The following is a 21331-nucleotide window of genomic DNA, read 5'->3' on the forward strand; positions in this document are numbered from 1 at the left end:
CCATCTCTAGTGATTCTTAGAACATGTGGATAGTAAAAACTATTTGCAGGTTGTCCATTTCTTCTAACTGATGAAAGTCTCATCGCTCTGATAGCTAACGAGCCAGTGATGAACTGGCAGAGCCCTTAGACTTTCAGAAAATTCTGGTCTACTTTTAACCATGTTTTTTGAAAAGCTGGTGGGTTTTTTTGTTTTTTTTTTTTTCTAGGCAGGTCCTTGAATCGTAACGAAATGAGACTACTTTTGAACAAGTAGCCTTGCTCTTTTGGCTTTTTGTAAACATTGGCATATTCTTCAAATTGGGCATCGTGTAGAAAATTTTTCTATAATTGATGCTAGGCTTGCACAGGACTCTAATTGATGGTCCTCTCTGCAGGAAAGGGCATCCTCTATAACAGGCTTGGTTCAGATAGCAAATAAAGCAACAAAGGAGGGCAAGCGAGGCAGGATCAGAATTGAAACTGCTGCCATACAGGCATGTATTTCAGGCCAGGGTCAAATGAAAACCAGCACCTGAAAAGGACAGTGCTGGCTCCTGAGGGGCTCCAGAGATTGGGCAGTGAGGAACAGTGGGAATGTTAATTGCTATGGCTCTGGATGCCCTGTTGCAATTAATGGTGTCACCGCTCCCCCATTGCTAAATATTCAGACCTCTGGTATTCCATGCACTGGATGACGTGGCCCCAGCATGCCAGATGCACTTGGACTGGCTGCATCCCCCTCATGGGCCTGCGTACCAGAAAGGTTGAGCAATGCTGCTCTAGGGAGTTCTAAATCCTTGAGAAATTTGGGGTGGGGTGTTGAGAGAAAATTGCAATGCATGTTGGGGCTTGTTATAAAAACACTGGCTACAAAACAGGGCCAGGATAGTGGCATACTGCCAGTGGAGGGAATACTTTAGATTTTGCCTGGCATAAAGAGCCCATAACTTTCCTGTTGAGAAATCCAGATACTGTTCTTCAAAGGGCAGTGTGACTAGTAGGTGCTGGACATCCACCTTTCAACTGCTTTGATATTATAGTTGGTCTGCTTGTCTCCCAGTAACAGAATTGGCAAGATCTCCCCCAGAGTTGTCTGACTTAGAGCAGAGTTTTTGGGACAGATGATGCAAGTGATTTGAAAAATCCGGTTGCAGATTAAACACCTTTTTTGAGAGGTGCGGGATAGGCAATTCTGTGTTTTGAATGAGGGGCTTTGAGGAAAGTGGCATCTACAGGAGAGCCAGTGTGGCGAAGGGAAGGGGCTGTGTGTAGACTGTCTCCCTGTGTTAAGTTCAGACATGCTTGCACTTGCATGGTCATGCTCTGAGAACTGTGCATTGTGAATCTCATCTTCCTGGCTAAAATTTTTTCCTTTTAAATAATAAATCAGCCAGCTTCCCTGTAATAGAAATTCAAGAAACTGCATCTGTTAAACATTCAGGAGAAACATAGCACATCACAGGTTTTTAAGAGACATAAGAGAAGGCTCAAAGCACGTTATGTTATAAAAATAACTAGAAGGCAGATGCTGAGACGTACCATAAAAGGAACAAACAACTGAGCATGAGGCTAGGCAAGTAGCAGTGGTGATGGAGAAGTATTGGACACAGTAGGAAGGAGTGAGAGAATTGGCTATAAGCTGTAAAAGACTTAGTGATGTCGAGTCCACGAAGGAATTAAATTCCATCTTTGGCTGGTGTATGATCTTCTATCAATTGCGATAAATTTGCCATCTCCTACTGTTTCTGCGGATGATAGCTGCAGACTCGGAGGAAAAGGGTAATCTGCGGCACATAATAGTAGGCTGTCAGAAAAGCCCTTAACCAGAAAGATGTGGCACGCAAGAACTAGCGTGCAGACAATAAGCAGCTTCCAAGGAAGGGTTTGTCGCTTATCACTTGTGTAATTGTGGTCAGCGAATGCATGCAAGGGAGATGTTTAATTCGGAGCCTGGCACTCCCTTCCACTGTCTGCATCTTCTGGTGCTGAAAACGAACAGAGGATGACAGAGTTGGTACTGACCGTGCCCTGTAGAAACGTAAGGAAAATTGGAGAAGTAGAAAGCTTCTAATGGAGTGGAATGGACCAGGAGGGTTGTCATGTTGATGGGACTCTTACAGTAACACACACAGCATGGTTTTGATGCGCTTAATCCTAACTTGTCTTAGTTGTCTGACTTCCACATAAATCACCGTGAAGCCTGGGGCTAAGTACTGGTGAATTTGGGGCATATGCTGATGTCCTCTTCGTCATCGCTTGCTGCGCTGTTACAGAACATGCAGTCTCTTTGCAGACTGCTGTATTCTGCTCATCCTTTCATGCCTGCTATCTTTACTGCTCTCAAGCCTATCTGAGAAGTGAGTAGAAGCACACTGAGGTTTTAAACCAGCCATCCTTTCTTCCACAGCTGCTAGCCAGTGCCTAGCTGTTACTGTTTCTGCTTGGAAGATGGAGAGACCTCCTTCATGCAGACACCAGTATTGTTTTCCAAACCCACTTGCTTTCTTCCAGTGGCCTAAGCATTATTTGCCTATTGGATAAATGGGAGGGGGATTTGGGGCACACTGAATGTGACCCCCCCCCCCAATTTACAAGGAGCCTCATGCTGTTTCTAGTTGTCTCAAAACCAACAGCCAGTTTCTTTTGTCTTCTGCTTCTTTCTCTCTACCTTCTGCACTGCAGTCACTTCTGCCTCTGGACCTTCACTTCCAGGTTAATCTGAGTGGAGGGGAAGAACAACTGAGATGGGATCCATGTGACTGGCATTTCACTGATGCATACAACCCTTGCATAGAGTGTGCGCATGCGTGTGTATATGTGCAGCAGGGGGTTAACTCTGCATAGTTGGACTGTCATTTCTACAGCCCAATTGTCCCACTCTAAAAATAAAAAGTTTGTGTTGTGTAATGCCTAGAAGCCCTATCCAAGATCCACTAGACTACCATCTGTTGCGACCCGAAAGAACGTATGAAAGGGATCAACAAACTTCTAAAAAATGGATTCTCCTTTAAAGGAGAAACACATGGGGAAACCATGGGTTTTCCCTTGCAGACTGGCAGAGTTCCAGCCTGTAAGGAGCTGCCCCACACATCCACCTCCCATCCCACAAATTGGGCAGCTGGGGCCTGAGGGCAGGGGGCAGCAGGTTGGAAGTGAGGGGCACTGGGTTGGGACTGGCCGCTGCTGTTTACAAATGGGTCCTGGAACAAAAAAGGCTGAGAACCACTGCTGTAGGGGTCACAGATGCTGTAAGACAGTTCCTCTCCAGAGAACATAGCCTCAATAGTAAGATGGAGTGAGAAGGTGAGAGTAGGAGGTAAAGTCAGTCAGTAGCAGAGCCAGGAAAAGCTTAGCCTTGCAGTAGCATACGGCAAGAAGCAGTGAGTAATTGCAGATAGATATGGTTTGTGTGGGTAAAATGTTAGGGCATTAACTGACCATTAGTTCAGAGCACTTGTGCATGTGACTGCTAATTATGGAATGGTGTAATTGTCCCATTCATTTGTTTATCTGTACATCATAGAAGTCCTAAAAATCTTTATTGACTTTGAAGCTGATGATATAGTAGCCCAGGCTGAATGCGCATTGTTAAATTTTAAAGAGTGCACTTTTACAGATAGAGAACTGGATTATAATAGGATCTGCTGCCCTGCTGGGAACTGCTTGTTATTAGATTTGCTCCGAGAGCATGTTGAAAGATAAACTAACCATTTTAACTCTCTTCTTATTCCAGGGACTATTGGATTTTTTGCCTGCTTCTGGTTTGTTAGTAAGATTTACAGTGTTGTGAAAGTGGACTGAAGAATTTCAAAGTGTCTTTTGAACATATCTTCCTTGCTGTTTGATATTTTTTTACCATGTATTGAGAAGCATACTGTGTAATTATTTTAAGATGTAAAAGCTAAGCAGCTGTCTGTATAGCATAAGATACAGGTTTTTATGGAAGGAAACAGCAGCAGTGGAAAACACACCAGTCAGATTCTTCTTGAAAATGTTAATTCTAATCGCTTTTGAAAAAATACTGTATCCAGATTTGATTTGAAACAAATAAAGGAATGATGCCGTGAAACCACTTCCTTCTTTAAAATAGTGCATTTATACAGTTTTGCAGCTGAGATTTCTGGTGACTGTTACTTTTTTTTCCTCCCCCCCACCCCCCGGTTACCAGTTGTACCATTGAAGCATAGGACTGTCAATCAAATCTTATGTAAAATGTGAAATTTTTTAACTTAAACTCTGTATATAGTATTCAGCACTTTCCTGACAGCTAGTTGAGCATCTTACAAATGTACATGCGTTTAGTGTAATGTAGACTTTATTAAAAATATCAGCGCTGGTTTTTGTTCAAATAAAGTTGCACAAATCCAGCTGATCTCATGTGCATTCTTGTCAGATGGGTCCCTAATGTTTTATGTGCAGGTCTTATTTAATGAGAAGCCAGAAAAAATGTTTCCCTTGACATGATTAAACAGTGCAACTTGCTCTCACGTGATGTTACTGGGACCAAGGGTTTAACCAGAGTTAAAATGGGATGGGGTCCTAAATAACTGCATGCTGTCTAGGGTGGCTGGCTAATTTTCCCTTCCAGTTTTATCGTTCCATCTCAGAGCTGGGGACCGTAACCAGTTTCCAACCCCTGTGGAGCAGATTATCCCACAAATGTTTCTGTGAGATTATTACACCTTCTTTTGAAACTACTGGTCCTAACTGTTGGCGCTAGATTTATGACCCAGATACCTTGTTCTGGGTGGAGCCAAACCCTCAGACTGATCACAAACTCTCTATTAGATAATAGGCAAATTTTATTGATACACAGTGATAGAATATAAGAAGAAGGAAGGAAGGCAAACAAAATACACCCCCCCCCCAATTCTGTATCTATCAGTCGTAAGGCTTGTCACAGAGGGAAGGTACGTGTGGCCAGTACACAAGCTTCACCCTATGTTTTTTTTCTTCATTTCTTCAAAGTCAGATGGCAGCAGCCTGCAGATTTGAGGCCCAGCCCACCCCAGTGGGGTGTGTGAGATGGGCTGGTGGTGTGCCCCCTGTCCATGGTGGCCTTGGGATTCCCCCCACCCCTTGGGGACCCTTTTACCTCTCTGAAATCCTGCCTTTTGTATTCTTTCTCCTCTGATAACTTTGCTGGGTACCATTGATTGGTTTCTCTGTGGTTATTATACTGTCCACGTTTTCTTCTGTCAGCGTATTCCTCTGGTCCAATAAGCCTGTCACATGCATATATCTTAATCTGGTCATTTACCTGTGTCTTAATTTGGGCATGCCCTGGACACATTTGAGTCAGAAACCAGAAGTCCCAGGGGCTCTGCGGCTGTTCGCTGACTTAGCCCATGTAGCAAGCCTATTTCATGTTATGGATTTTCAGGGAACACTGCAAATTTCCCAGCCTGTTTGTCCCTGGACCTCAGACACGTCTGCCTTGAAGCCTGAGACCATGAAACCTGGGCATAAATGGGCTTTTAAAAACCATTTAACTCTTGCCATTCCCCATGAACATTGTTCTAATGCAATATCTACTTTACCTATGAGCTTGTTTCTAAAAACAAACCTCTAAATATCCTTTACTAACCGTCACAAACCAGTCAGAGACAGGTGACTGGGTAAGATGGACCTGGGAGTGAAGGTCCTTTCTCTTTGCCACTTTCTATTTCATTTTCTTTCATCCTGATCCCTTGTTACTTATCAGCCACTAGGAGTGGAATGGGGTGAAGAAGAAAAAGACATGGAGGTAAGTCAGGTTGTTGGCATATTGGTGGCTTTGTAGCCCCAAGTACTTCCCTTTGTGACTTCCAGCATGATAACGAATGATGATGGTGGAGCAACTTCTGCAGGATTCTAAGGTCTCTCAGGCAGACCCCAAACAGTTTGCCAAGAAGCAAACCCAGCAAAGGCCCAGTCCTTTTGATCCACAAGATTTCATGGGTGAGTGAACAATAGAAACACCACGTTGCCCTTCTCCCCCAACAGAATTGGGTAGAATGAGGGTTGATGTTGGAAACATCCGCCAACATTTCTGGGCTCGCTTCAGTTCTAGAGCTATGATATTTTAATGTTTTGTTACTTAAATAGCATGGTTTTTCTTGAGGAATTCCCTGCATCTCCAATGCGATTTTAAAACATTAAGAGTATTTCTTCAACTTTATTTCCTTAACACACCATAGAAGCTGGAAAACCTGCCCCTTAGGTAAACAGCGTCCAGCTACGTGAGTAAATCTGATGGTCATGCTTAGATAGTAGATTCAGTATGGGGAGCCCATCTCCCAGACAGATGAGGTGTGGAGCATACTGCTTTGGGCAGATCTCCTCTAGGCTGGTCGCAGAAATCCAGAGGCCTCCCGTTTGGGACCCAGGTGGCATTCTTTGCTCTTGCAGCCTTGTCATGTGTCCAGAGAAAGCTTCTGGGTGGGGCTCTCAACATCTGACAGCTGCTTTGGCCCTCAGTTTTGCTTTGTCCAAAATGACACTGGAATTTCTCCTAACTGGAAACCTGTAGAATACAGTCATGGGTGAGCAGTGTTTGTTGCACAAATGCTAGGAGGGAACCCAATGCTTTTTACAGGGCAGTCGGTTTTTGTCCTGATGACCCAGCTTCAGCATCCTTTAAAAAACAAGCCAAGTTCTTCGAACCACTGTATCCAGAAAAACTTGTAAAAACGCACAAGAATGACCCTGGTTTTCAGTGTGCTTTTGGGGGCTCTGGCTTGTCATTTAGGATGTCATGCATTCTTCAATTGATTCCCTACCCTGAATGCATCGCATGCCTGGAGCCTGCATTGACCTGGGTCCAGCATCAGATCTGGAAACACTATCTGGGCTGCTGAATATGTTCCTCATGCTCTCGCAGATGCCGTTCTCTAAATGACACTTCCTGTTATAAACTTTGCATTTCAAGAGAGTTTAATTGGGTGGTAAAAATTCCCTAATTTACTTCTAAAAGAATTGGCTGGCATTGGTCCTGCATTGTACATGTTTGAAAAGAAATGCAAACATTCATTGTCCTGGAATTTTTAATTCAAACTGGTGTAAAATTCCAGCAGGAATCCCCACCTCCCCGAGAGAAATGAAGTTATTACGAGACGGTGAGTTGTAAAATAAGTTTTTTACAGTCTTTTTTTTTCTTACTTAAAAAAAAACAAAACAATGCAACCACTGAAGATTTTAAAAATATGAACTGCAAAGTGTCTTCAAAAATCACAAGTTAAATAAATCCAAGGGCCTAAAGATTAAATTGAGTTATACTCGTGGATGTTTACTACTTAAAAAGCTTCATAAAATTTTAGCATGTAGAACAGGCAGATTGATATGAAATCTGAGATGTTCTGGATCAATTCACGTCTCTGGGCAGAGATGCAACGAAACTGGTGGAACTAAAGTCATAGGATTTTTTATTCTGGTCTCCGTTGTTGTTTAAGCATCTTTATTCTGATGAAGGTTGTTCTCCCAGTGTCTGCCAGGACTACGTTACTGGGAAGAGTCCCAAGGGAGAATAGACGAGGATCTTTTCTGGTGTGTCCTCAGCTGCTAGGCCGAGCGGTGGAGATGCTGCAGTGCTGAGTCTGGTCGTGGTGGCCTGTTGCTTGCTCCCTTTCCCACGCCGCACCCCAGATGCTCTTGCATGTGTAGGCAGAGATGGGAGGGTAGAGAGGCTCTGCTGGCAGAGGAGCAACAGCAGGGTGGAAGGGTTTCAGCCAGCACGGGCCTGGGCTCAGATCCTGGCAGGCTTTCCTCGACTAAGACTGCGGTGTTGCCTTTTCCCCGGGGCTTGTGAGGATTTCCAGGCTCACCATGGCATGAGCTCCAGGGCACGAGGAGCCGAAGCAGCTGCTGGCATCTACCGGGAAGCTTTGGCCCCCTTTCTGGGCTGGTGCTATGTGGGCTTGGGGTAAGGCCAGATCCCCTGCTTGGGACCTGCAGGAATGAGACAAGGGAGGCAGTGGGTCAAGTGGGGGATACTCCAGCTGGGAACAAGAGAGGAAGGGCAGGTCTGCCATCAGCTCCAGGACATGGGAGACGATCTGGCTGGGGCAGGGCTCGGTGAGAGTTTAACACCTCGGCAGCACAGGGTCCTGCGGGGGCATGGCTAAAGCAGTGGGGCAGGGTGGGTTCCTTGTACCCCTGCTGTTTGCTGTCCTGGCTACAAATTTCTGCTGTGCTCTTTCTCCTCGGCCAGGTACCCTGAGAAGAAGCTGCTGCATCAGTTCACAACTGTGGCCAAGCCTGGGCCCTTCCCACTGCTCTCTGCTACGGAGCCAGCCAGCCAAGGGGTGATCCTTGCCACCCAGACCAGATGAGGATGCTTTTCCACGCAGAGTCTGTCACCCCTGCAGCTGCCCGCAGCTGGGGGTTTGGGTGGCCAGGTCCAGTGGCCTATTTGAGCCTGTTTCCTTTAAGTGCTTGATCCTAAATCCACTGCTGATTCCTGTCGAGAGCAATGGACTGTCATTCTGGCCTGTACTTCATCCCTACCTACGTGGCCCTAGTGCAATGCAAGCCAAGACGGAGGGCATGATTCCTCGGTGCACAAGAAGCAGGCGGTGGCATCCCCTGGGCCTGAAGCACCAAGGAGGCTGCAATTGGATCTGCATCCCGTTCAGGTGAAAAAAGAGATTAGGATGACAGAAAGCGATCCAAAATAGAGTCAACAGAGGATTCACGATCCTGAAAACCTGCCTGACAGCAAGAGACCAAAGACGCTTGTTAATCCCGGAGAAGGCTGAGAGAGGATTTGATCGGGGTCTACCTGGGGGAGGGATTGCTCAGAGCAGGTGGCTCATTCAGCTGGCAGGAGACAGCAGAACAAGAGCCGGTCTGAAAGCCAGGCACATTTACAGAAGAGGTGTGCATTTTTAAGTGAGGTTAATTAGCCAGTGTAGTAACTTACCCAGGGGTGTGATGGGTTCTTCATGTCACATCTATAAAGCCAGCTTGGTTATCACCGACTTCAATGGGTGCCGTGTCAGGCTGCTCACAGCTTGCTGAGCTGCAGCAAGCCAGAAAGCTCAGTGCTGCGCTCTCCCCTATTTCAGTCTCCAGAGTTTGCAGGATGGTGTTTTATCTTTCGAATCGAGATGCCTGTTCGTTATGGGCTGCGCACGCTAATTAGCATTGCTCACACAAAGTGGGAAGCCCTTAGACTTTCTGGGAAGTTAATAGCGCCAGGATTTGAAAGGTAACATCAGCGTCTGCAGAATTTACCCAAACTAATTTATGTTCTGTTTGCAACCAAAGGAAAAACGCTTAGATCTTTGACATAAAACAGTAAAAGCGCAGATTTATTACAGTAACGAAGAGAACAGGGCTCTCAAGTTGCTTTGTTTACCATAAAAAAGTCCGATTAATCAGAAGTGTACATGTGTCTCCCATATTTTTTTGCTTTAGTTTCCCTCTTGCGCTGCTTGTTGACAGGAATTGTAGTATACTGAAAGGCAGAGGAGCCATAGCAGAAATGCTCTAGGCGATATGGTGCAGGGATTATATCTTGCATCCAAGGACTGTTTCTCTCCTTGAGCAGCCAGTAATGAAAAGAAACATATGCAGTCAAAACTCTCAGTGAAATCGTAACTTTGCCCCGGGAAAAAACCTATGGTAAAATGAGAGAAAATGACTGTAGTGTAACCCAGCTGGTAGTTCACCAGTCTGGTGGTTCAGAAACATTTGTGTCACCAAGGCTCAAAAAGCCACCTTCCTAAAAGGAGAGTGTCGTCCTGCATTGGCTCTGATCACAACTGCGGAGAGAAAAATACAATTAGAGGGAATTCTCCTTTTAGCCCAGGGGTTTTTTTGGGGTTTTATTTTTTTTCCCCCCACTGGAGAAGATGTGCAACCAGGAGAAGACAATCCACACCCTGTGCAGGTGAAATGAAGAGCCTGGTGCTTTTGGGTTGAAATGGGAGAAGGACAAAGGTACGTAATAACGCTCAGCACCCAAGGGAAAGGCCTATGTCGTGTGTAACAACAGCCAGAGATGGGCTCTGGATGGGAGAGGAGGCTCTACCCAGCTGTGCTGGGACCGACCCAGTTGTTGAGTCTCTGTGAGCTTTGGTGGGTCCAAGCCCCCAAAGGGAACCCTCTCACTTGGGAGAAAGGCAGGTTTGGTGTAGAGGGGCTAATTAGCCTCAGCTGAGGGTGATTAGTTTGTGCAATTACTGCACCTGGTGACTCCCCCTGTGTTGCAGGAGGTACCGGGTGTGCTGGTGGGGCTTGTCCAAACTTTTCAAGCACTGGGCTAACTGCAGGCATTGCTGGTAAGGCCTCTGCACCTTCCAGGGCTGTGGTGCTGGCCAGGAGGGAAGTTGCAGGATCTGTCTGTGAGTACCAGAAAGCTGCAGCCCCTAAGCTGGGACAAAGGGAGGGGGTTTTAGTGCGGGGGCAGGACCAAATCCTCCCTTGGATGCTGCCCTGCTTCCTCTTTTCACACACACATCCATGTGCTATATGTCCTTTCCTCTGCTGCATGTGCACGCCAGACCGGGACTGGAGATGCACTCTGGTCCAAAGAGACTGCGGTGGTATTTGTACCATGAGGGAGAAGGAGAGAGCGTGCCTGGGACCCAGGCAGGGCTGCATCTGCTATCAATTGCTTGCGCTTGGCCTGCCCTACTGGACCGAGGTTCATGGTGCCACAGCAAAGTGGAAGTGACTGGCATGGTGCATATGGTGTTTACCCCCTCCCTGCCATTCCTGGGAGGAGAAACAGCCTTTGCTGTGTGCACTTTGGACTGGCTGTACTTTGCAACCTGGCTGCTGTCCCTGGGGGGATGGACCATTGCAGGGGTGCCCAAAGTTTTACCCCTGCAGGGCTATTTCAAAGGGGTGGCAGGCTGCCTTTGGCCTGTGGTCTATTAGGTCCTGGTTGGAGGAGAGAGGAGGGACCTTCCACATCCCCGGCTTGCAGATCCAAACAAACTTAATTCCTGTTGGGCAGGGGCAGTCTCGTGTCCTGCAGCAGCGGGGAGCAGAGCAGCCTAGGACACCCATTTATGTCACTAATGGGTGACACAGCTGAACTGTTTTTCGTCAATTAAGAAAAAGACCCTTGAGCTGCTTGGAAGCCGGAGTGAAACCTGGGAGAGTCCTTCTATGTTTCGGAGATGCTGGATGTGCCGTAGAGCCTGTTGCTACCTGTTAGACTCCTTTGATTTCATAGACATCAGGGCTGGAAGGGACCTCGGGAGATCATCGAGTCCAGCCCCCCGCCCAAAGGGCAGGAAGTCAGCTGGGGTCATAGGATCCCAGCAAGATAAGCATCCAATTTACTCTTGAAGGTGTTCAGTGTAGGTGCTTGAACCACCTCCGCTGGCAGACTGCTCCAGACCTTGGGGGCTCGGACAGGAAAGAAATTCTTCCTTATGTCCAGCCTGAAACGGTCTTGCAGGAGTTTGTGACCGTTCGACCTCGTCATCCCTTGGGGCGCTCTGGTGAACAGACGTTCCCCCAGATCCTGGTGGTCACCCCTGATAAACTTATAGGTGGCCATCAGATCACCCCCGAGCCTGCGCTTTTCCAGGCTAAAGAGCCCCATGGCTCTCAGCCTGTCATCATAAGATCTGTTTTCCTGACCTCTGATCATGCGCGTGGCTCTCCTCTGGACTCTCTCCAGCTTCTCCACATCCTTTTTGAATTGTGGAGCCCAAAACTGGACGCAGTACTCCAGCTGCGGCCTCCCCAAGGCCGAGTACAAGGGGAGAATGATGTCCCGGGATTTGCTCGAGAAGCATCTATGGATGCACGCCAGCATTTTGGTCGCTTTACCAGCCGCAGCATCGCATTGCAGGCTCATGTTCATCTTGTGGTCAATGATGACCCCCAAGTCTCTTTCTTCTGTAGTGCTAACCAATGTAGCACTGCCGAGCCTATAAGGATGCTGCAGGTTTTTCCTCCCAAGGTGGAGAACCTTGCATTTTTTGGTGTTAAACACCATGAGGTTCTCGTCTGCCCATTTGCTGAGCTTGTCCAGGTCAGCCTGGATCACCCGCCTATCTTCTGGCGTGGATGCTTTGCCCCAAAGTTTGGTGTCATCGGTGAACTTGGCCAGTCCGCTCCTGACTCCAATGTCCACATCGTTAATGAAGATGTTGAACAGGATGGGTCCCAGGACAGAGCCTTGAGGGACCCCACTGGTCACAGGGCACCACGATGAGTGACTGCCATCAATCACAACCCTCTGGGTCCGACCACGAAGCCAATTTCCCAGCCAGTGGATCGTGGTGGAGCCAAGGCCACAACTGGGCAGTTTGGCCAAGAGGTGATCATGGGATACCAGATCAAAAGCTTTTCTGAGGTCAAGATATATGACATCAATCTCTTCTCCCTTGTCCAGGTGATAGGTCACCTGGTCACAGAAGGAAATGAGATTGGTCAAGCAGGACCTACCCGCAACAAACCCGTGCTAGCTATCCCTTAGGATGTTAGCCTGGGCCAGTCCCTCAAGGATGGCCTCCTTAATAAACTTTTCTAAGATCTTCCCCAGGATAGAAGTCAGGCTAATGGGCCTGTAGTTAGCCGGATCCACTCTCCTCCCTTTCTTGAAGATCAGCACCACGTTGGCCTTCTTCCAGTCTTCGGGCACTACACCAGAGCGCCAGGAGCTCTCGAAGACCCGTGCCAGGGGCTGGGCTATGACGCTCGCCATGACGCTTTGCTTTCCCTCTTCCCCCCCTTGCAAAACCCACGGCCTGTCTTTTGGGGGAAGTTGTCCCGTGTCTACATTTACGGTTCTGGCTATGGACCGCACTGCTGCCGTTGGGAAGGCAGGCACTGGAGGTACGTAGGCCCAGGCCACGTGCAGTAGCGATGCCTGGGGAGCGGCATGGTGCAGGGGAAAGTGCATTCGGTTATTATCTACCGCCCTGAACTTCAGAAGGCCAGGATAGAGATGCATCCCACCAGAAGGTGGGCAGCGTAGTTGCAGCTCCGGCAAAGCTGTCTCCACAAAGGCAGGGGGAGGATGCTGCGGCTTGGCAGAGAGCGGCTGTATAAACTGTCGTGCAAATGAGATGGTGCTCTGTACTGCACATGCCCTTAATGACAGCATCCTCATTAACATATTGCCATGCAGGATAACTTCCAGCACTCCACATCATTAAGAACTTTAAATGACCGTGCTGGCATGTTGCGTCTAATTCTCTTTGCCCTCTGATTAGAAATGTCCAAGCGTCAGAACTGCTAACGCCAGATAGAAAATAGCAAGCGGGTCGTTACCTAATTAGAATCTACTTCACAATTTTGCCATGGGGCTTGTTGAGCTGGCCTTTTTATTTCCCCCTACTTTGTGCTCTGAATGACTCTGAAGTTTCCCTCTGCTCTCCCCCTTAATGAGTTGTGCTGTGGTGAACTAAATGAGATGCTGTGCTCCTGGAGATGCCGCATTTGAAAGGTTTTAATGGCCACAGTAAGAATGAAAAACCTATTAGCATGTTTTCTATTAATTATTTAATTGTTGTTTTGTTACTTGCATGAAATGGGAGAGCGCAACCGCAGCATAACAGACTTGCAAGCGCTAAATAACTTCCCTTTACAACCATGGGGACCTAATGGCTATAAAATCTTTACTGTTTGCAGTACTAGCCTCTGAAGCTCGAAACAAAGTTCCTTCCTCTTGCACCTATTGCTTTGCCAAAGGCTTAGCTTTTATTAATGGAGCAGAAACGTACACAGTCGGAGGAAGCCTGAGCGTACCAAGCGGGCCTTAATGGATTTCCCACAGAATGAATGGCTTGTGTAACAGGGTTTTTCCCCCGCTCTGGGGTTGGGGACTGATTTGCAGTCCTTGCTTGGGAGATGGTCCCAATAGCCAGAGGGAGTGTGTAGGTCCTCCACACTTTATTGGCATATGTCAAAACTCCAGCAGGCTTTTAATCTGCTCAGATCACGTTAATTCAAAAGGGGGGAAGAAAGCAAACGCACCCCAAAATACCCCCTCCGCCCCATAAACAAGCCCATTCTACACACCGAGAGAGAATAATACAGTATAGAAATGGGCAAAAACTGATGACTTTGGGGGAAGAAAACTCAAGTCAGACTGTTGCTGGACTTGACTTCTAATTCACCAGTCTACACCCCACGTGAAGGAGAGGCAGTAGTGGGTCTGGGCTAGGGAGCTGGGTTGTCCCTGCCTCCCTGGTGCGGGTGCCGCCACATTGGAGATGTGCGGGATGCGATCTTGGAGCGGGGCTCCCGGGTGGACACCCTGCTGGGGGCACGAGGACAAAAGCTTTTCTTTTGGACCTGGGCCCAGCTGTAGGCAGGTTATGGGCTCCCTGCTGCAAAGGAGGCTTTTGGGGGCCTGTACAGAAACAGAGCTTCAGGTCGCTGCGGACTTGGGTTTCAAAACCCGAGGTGCTCAGGATTGGGTTGCACCGGCCTCCAAGCTCGGAGGTGCTCGGGATGGGATGGGGTTGCATCGGCCACCGAGCTCAGAGGTGCTCGGGATGGGATGGGGTTGCATCGGCCACTGAGCTCAGAGGTGCTCGGGATGGGATGGGGTTGCACTGGCCTCCTTAGGAGCCAACCTCCAAACAGAAGAGTGCACAGGGGCCGGAAGCAGCTGAGGGTCGGGCCCTCGTCTGCCCAGAGGGCTGGTGTCTGGGTGCTTGCTGGTAGCACCGGGATGCTTTTGCCCCTCAGACTGCGCCCACCTCCCGGGCACTGGGACCCCCTTGTTCAAGGCCCGTTCTTGCTGCTGATCTGTGGAGTCCACCCTTGCTTTCAGCAGCAGCCCTCCCAAGCTCAAACCTTTTAAAGTGCATCGCCCCTGCAGAGGGAATTTGGGGTGTAATGTATGCAGTTTTGCTCAAGCAAGTCCTGTCTTCTTCACTCAAAGGGATGGGGGTTTCACTGGGCTGCTGCAAGGGCTGACTGCCTAAAATCCAAATGAGCACAGCCTAACTGCATCCAGGTTTGCTGAAGGTGGGCTTGTGCTCCTGGAAGCTGTGCGTTTTTCGACACAAGGTTGTTTGCGAGTCTTTAATTTTTCATTAAATGGTTTTCTTAGCTCTAGCTGTGAGGGAGAGAGCTCTTTTTATTCCAATGTGGTTTATTTTCAATAATTAAGAAGGATAAAAGACAATTACTGGAGTGGCAGAGTACATTGCTTATAGCATCACTATTCTTTGTTTTAAGGTTTTCCCCAGTGTCGGAGTACTGTAGTGTCTCTCGTTTAGCAAATATAGCATGGAGCCCTCTTGAAAAGGAGCTTTAGCCTAGTGGGAAAACGCAAAAAATATTTAAATATAAATAATTTACCTTAAACTTCATTTCCTGTATTTTACGTGCCCTGGTACCTCACTGGTTATCAAAGCAGTGTGCAAAACCAGTAAGCCTCACTGTTGTTCATGGTTTGTGAGAGGAGCTTTTCCAGCTAGAAGTTTCCCATTATGTGGCTGGTTCCATGTTTTGGATTTTGTATGATATATATTTTTAACTAATAGTCTGTTTTATGTAAACCTTCCAGAGATTACAGAGGATGAATTGACTCCTAACATCTCTTGATCATATTTTATGGCTTCTGTGACTTATAGGTGTAATCTTGTCTCCCTTGCATACTTGATATATAAGAGGAATTCCCTATGGTAGTTAATCTCAATTCTATACCTTCCCCCCTTGCAAAAAATTAAAATATCTTTAAAGTGGGGTTGGTAAAAAGGTAACTCTTACAGCCAATCTTCAGCTCCAATTGCTCCTGCTGGGGAAGTCATAATGATGAATTTGTGACATAATTTCTACGGCAACATGCTGTGATTTCATAAACGTGGGATGATGATTATAGTGCAGGATCAAGGTGAAGCTGGATTGTGATGGAAAAAAGCCCCTATTCAAATGCAAATTTTTCAATAATAGCAGAGGGGATACCAGAAATTACTGGCAATTTATTTTATTTGGGATTAAGCTCCTCATTCAGTTTTCTCCAGTCGGGAAAATAACTCTTTTAAAGCCGAGCAGCAAAGAAATGGTGGTGGGGGGGGTAGGAAGTGAAGAAAACCCCTCTTGTCTCGAGAGAATAAAATTGATTAGTTTATTAATTAATCGGTTAGGGTAATGAATGACAATGCTTTGTACTTCTACAGCTACTCTTATCCGAGAGTCTTAGTCCTTCAAAAATCTTAAATCAATTAAATCTCCAGCACCCTGTGGGGTGAATCCAGCCTCATTTCCCAGGTGGCGGAAGAGGTGGGAAGACGGCCTGGGGGTTAAGTGATTTGCCCAAGGACAGACGACAGTTGGTGTCCCATCCCTACCATGAATCAAAATGGGAAAGAATAAGAGAAATCTCATTGTCTTTAGGCCTCTCTGGTTTGCGAGCCAGCTGCTGATTTGGTTGCTCCTTAGACATTCACAGTGGAATTGGGAGTGAAGATTTTTGTTGCTGTTCCAAATAGCTTGGATTTTAAAGTGTTTAGCCCAGGATTCAACTAATTGTTCCTGCTCACTGCGGTTCCCAAACCATTTCATTTGCATCTGTTAACCCTGCGAGGGATGCGTGTGAACCAGTTGCCAGATGGTCTTTTGGATTCGAGTGGCCATTAGCCAAGTGGCTGCCAGTTGGCTGGTTGCAGAGAGATAGTTAAGAAGTCGCGCTATGTGCACGTTCCCCTTGGCTACTTCTCGTGGTCTTCCTGCCATCAGACCCCAACCTCAGCAAAACCAAGCCTCCCACAACGGGCTTAGTTTATCGATGCCTGAAGCACGCACTGACAAGGATGGATGTCATGAGAGCTTTTGTGAAAATTAACATTTTTCCTCCTGCCATATCTATGACTTACTCCACACTGTGCCTAATTATTGCTCATCTGTTCTGGTTTTTTTGTATGTAGAAGGAAAGCATTAATTTAATGCCGCTGTCTTTCAAAAGCAGGTTTACCTTCACTTCCAGTAGTGTGGAGTGATTCTTAATTTATTGCTTGAGATGTAAGCCAACTGGCATTCATCATGCCTCCCATAAAAGAAGAAATCGCTCCTCGTCGCTCTCCTTACAACTGCACCATGGAAGTTATAGCTTTTGGTTAATGCAGAATTTGCATTTAGTTGATAAGAGCTACCTAGGCTGGATTAAAACAGGTGCCCATGTCTGGAAAAAAAAAACTTGGTGCATGCCAGGGGAGCTGGAATGGGATTTTTGCTGCTGTAGGTGAGGTGGCTCATGTGCCACTAATCAGTATGTGTCCCTTCCTGCTCTGCTCCTCTATGATGATTTTTTTTCTTTTGTAATTATAATATTTATTAGTTTTCATGTTTATAACAATAAACAAAACAATAAGCAAAAACAATACAATATAAACTATTAAGTAACATACAATCTCTATGATGATGAAAAGTGCTTGTGGATCTGTCCCAGGGATCTGTTTTCTAGCCGTGTTGGTCTGAGACAAAGAGGAATACAAAACTCTAAAACCTTTGGTTCAGAGGTGATATCTTTCCTTAGGCCAACTAGAAAATAGCAACAACAACAAAAGACCTTTCTTTGCAGGCTTTCCAGTGTGCACCCCTTTCTTCAGGCGGAGGGGAAAATAAAGATGGTAAAAGTCCCATTAAGTAGAAAATAAACTTCATTTTGCACAGGCGATGTTGAAGGTGGATGCATGTTCCTCTGAGTCCACGAGAGTCCCTTTGCGCGAGTTGCTCTTCGATGTGCCGATGAGGCAGCTCTGTCCTACACTTGACTGATGTGATGCGAGGCCAGGGAGATGAGCTTTCACCGTGGCAATTATCACCTAGGATGGGACCGTTTCAGCTGAAGGGAGGAAGGGTGCCTTTACTTGCACCAATGCAACAGCAGCTTGTTGGCCAATTAGTATTTGCTTTCTGAAGGTCAGTGGCCACTTCATTTGTGTGTCTCTTCTAAAGGCAGCAGGTGTAGGCGGATGGGGCAAAGAGAGAACTCTCACCCTAATTCCCTGGGTGAGAGCTGAAGTGGGCTAGTATTTGGCACTAACGAGGCTTTCTGCCCTGGTGTCAATGGCGTTCCCATCCAGAGCGGCACGCTGGGAGGAAATGCACCTCACTAAATAGTCTTTGGTGGGGGCAGAGGGGAAAGGCTAACTGGAAATGTAAATGATCTCAATGCAAGATGCACCTCTTTGTAGTTAGTACAAATAGTCACCTGGAACCACCGGAAGGAAAACGGCTGATATTTAATAGACGGTGATGTCATTGCATCCCTTCTGGGGTTGATGTTTGTACCGCTAGCCGACAAGGACCTTGGGTCAGTCACATTTGCAAGCAAAAAGGAATCGCTGGATTGTGTGTTGCTAATGCATCTACCAACTGGCCCTTCAACTGAGGCCTGATCAAAAGCACATTGTCGTCAGTGGGAAGACGCTAATAAATTCATTGGGTTTGGAGTTGGGCCTTTACTGGAAGACAAATGCATAAGATTTCTCAGTTGCACCTATGTAATAGGGAAGGAGAAAGCTGTGAACCTGCAGAAAGCCTTGAGTCTCAAGAGGTATCCAAAAAATGGTGCTGAATCACATAGGAAAAGAGACCCTTACAGACCCTTACCCTTAATCCTATTTGAAGAAGCCTGGGTATGTGAAACAATCTCTGTGTTAACTGGTTCAGTCAGTGATTCTCACTATGTGCCTTGACATCCTTTCAAAGGTGCCCTGGAAGCCACACAGGTTTAGGATTGTTAGGTTTGCAAACGTGATTCACAAGCGGAATCCAGACATTTCACGGAGGAGCCCCTCGTGTTAAACACGGTCTGCCCTGCTGTGGCCTTTCTGAGGTCTTTGCAAAAGACTTGCTCTAATATTTTTCCTTCCATCAAAATGAGGATAGTCCTAGTGGGAGGGAGTTAGAAATAGCTCTTCAGTTGTCTGGAAACAAGCATTTGGTATTGAAAATGCGTGTCTCCTGTTTTAGCTTTTGAATGCTGGAGGAGGAAGCTGGAGCGACCTTTGAGGTTGGGCAGCCCAGTGGCAAACATATTTTAATCATGTGAAAACGCATTCAGGTGGGACATCTTTTGCTAATATAAAAGGTGGTTGACATGGGTCTTGTGGTACATTTATCTCATACCTTGGAGCTAGAAGGAACCCAAAACTTCCGACGTGTCACTTGCAGATCCATGGCCAAGACCCCTAAATTGCAGTGTGGCTATGGGAATCTAGCGCCTTTTCTGTCTGAAATACCAGGGAAAACTTTAGCAGGGAGAATATAATTGCCCAGACTTTCCAGGAAACTAAACTTCCCACCCCTGCACTTCTAAGTTGCTCAGCTCTTCCCCTGGATTAACCCCCCACAACAAACCCCTTGCTGCCTGCAGGACTTGCATTTTCACTGGAGGTTTCTTGTTCTCTTCTTTGGTGTAATGTGACCTGGCTTAGTTTATCAAGCTCATGGGCTGGTACCTCAAATGTTTCTGGCCTACCAGGCTAATACATCCCTTTACTGCCCAGTTTAAGAGGGGAATTTGGGATTAAATTCACTTAATTGGTAACTCCATGCTGACAGTAACTTCTGGCTATAATAAATCCACTGGTGATCAATCCTCTACCAAACCCAGTGCTGGCTGGAAGGCAGCAGAGGGAAATATTTATCAGCAGTTTTTTAAAAATAAGCTGAACTCCACAGGCTGGTAATTCCTGGTGCTAGGAAGGGGCTCTTCCCTCGCTCCTACAGGAGTTGGGTTTTTTTTGGAAATAACACCTTGAGAATGAAGTATTCTAGACCTCAGCCATAGACCGTGACTGGTGGTGTCATAAATTTAGAGAGGCAGAGCCTAATTTTTTCCCTCCCCATCTACTTTTATACTGCTTTAGAGCTACATGTGGTTCATGAAGAACGACGCGGACGCACTTCATACCACCACTATTAAAGTGATGTGAAGCAGCTTTTGTGCTGCTAGGGGTCAAGCCCAAGGAGCCCAGTAGCTCGGAGCCTACCAAAGGGTAGTAATGCCTTATCCACCCCGTGAAGGATGACTGATCACAGCATGTGGGAGTCTTTAAGCAAGCAAGCTTGACGCTGGGGTCCTGAGAGCAGAGCTGGTTTTTCCACTAAGTTGCTGACAGTGCTTTTGTGTTGTTATTGGGGTTTGCTCCTCAGGTTCCTTCCAAGCATAATTTTCTATGATTTATTATCTGGGAAGGCCTCGAGGCGTTTCTTGCTGAGGGGAGCCTGGGCTGAGCACAGAACTGCGACGTGGCTCTTATGCACAAATGCCTGTGTGGGAGGAAGTCAGAGGACCCGTGGTAGGAAAGTCTTTCTTGCCCAAGGGTGCCGAGATGAATGCTTGCCCACCAGCATGGCTGGATTTTTCTGATGAGGCCTTAAAAGTTCCTGCATGTGGTAGATATTTATCTGCCTTCAGAAGACTGTGTCATTGTGTGTCCAAAGATCCCGACATCAGGACTCGAATGAACTTCCTACTATGCAGGGCTGCGGTAATCCCAACTCTTCTCTATGGCTATGAAGCGTGGGTGACCTACAGGGACCACCTGAAAAGCCTGGAGTACCTTCACCAGCGCTACCTCCGGAAGATCCTTGGCATAAAGTGGGAGGTTTGTCTCTCAAATACAAATGTCCTTGCTGCTGCCAACACTACCAATCAGTGGAAGTACTGATTATTCAACATCCGCTGTGGTGGGCAGGGCATTGTGCGTGCATGCCTGATGCATGTTTACCAGCACAGCTGCTATACTCCCAACTCAGCCATGGCCAAGGGACACGCAGGGCCAGAGGAAATGCTTCAAGGGCACCCTCAAGGTGAACATTAAGTGTGGCCTGGACATCACAAATTGGGGAAAAACTCACCCGGGACAGGGCAACACAGTGATGCTTTATGAGAGAAGGTATATCTTACTTTGAGGAAAACCATCTCATTCTAGACACAAAAAAATGACAAAAACGGAAGGAAAGGAAAGAAGACCCTCCCTTTAACCGGTGACTCTAGGATCGGCCTACTTGGACATCAGTGGACTCCTCTACAACTCTACTTGACCCGTGGGAGTGGTCATCCTCGACCGTGGGGGATCGCCGCCTCTGCTGAGATTCCCTACCGCTCGGTGCATCTGCTGCTGAAGGATGCGGGATCACGATGGGGATCTGCGTTCGGGTCAGTTGTGTCTCTTGATCTCGCGGTGGCTGCTGCTGAAACGTCCGCTCTGTGACGCCTCTAAGCTCCCACAGTTTGGACGTGTCGGCAGAGGACTTGGCTAGGCCCTGACGTGCTTAACCAGTGTAAGAGCTCCAGTGTCGGGAAGGATTTTCTTCAGCGCAGCCGCGCGCGCGGGGCTGAGAACAGCACGTGGCTGTATGGGGAAAGGCTCGTATGTTAATGCCAGTAATTAAATTTGGCGTCCTTTGTTCCTTTCTGGGGGAACAGCATGTTT

General features: G+C 47.1%; 1 protein-coding gene across 1 annotated transcript in view; it reads left to right on the forward strand.

Moving 5' to 3' along the window:
• LOC149858023 (transmembrane 9 superfamily member 2-like) overlaps positions 1 to 4348 on the forward strand; it is a 39543-nt gene extending 35195 nt beyond the window's left edge. The window contains exon 17 of the mRNA XM_090060645.1: positions 3715 to 4348. Within this exon, the coding sequence (XP_089916771.1) occupies positions 3715 to 3782 (68 nt within the window). The 3' untranslated portion in view covers positions 3783 to 4348. The remainder of the gene's footprint in view (positions 1 to 3714) is intronic.
• The last annotated feature ends 16983 nt before the right edge of the window (positions 4349 to 21331 follow it).

This window comes from Crocodylus siamensis, chromosome 8 (assembly GCF_052110815.1).
Source record: "Crocodylus siamensis isolate JL-2025a chromosome 8, ASM5211081v1, whole genome shotgun sequence".
Classification (NCBI taxonomy): Eukaryota; Metazoa; Chordata; order Crocodylia; family Crocodylidae; genus Crocodylus; species Crocodylus siamensis.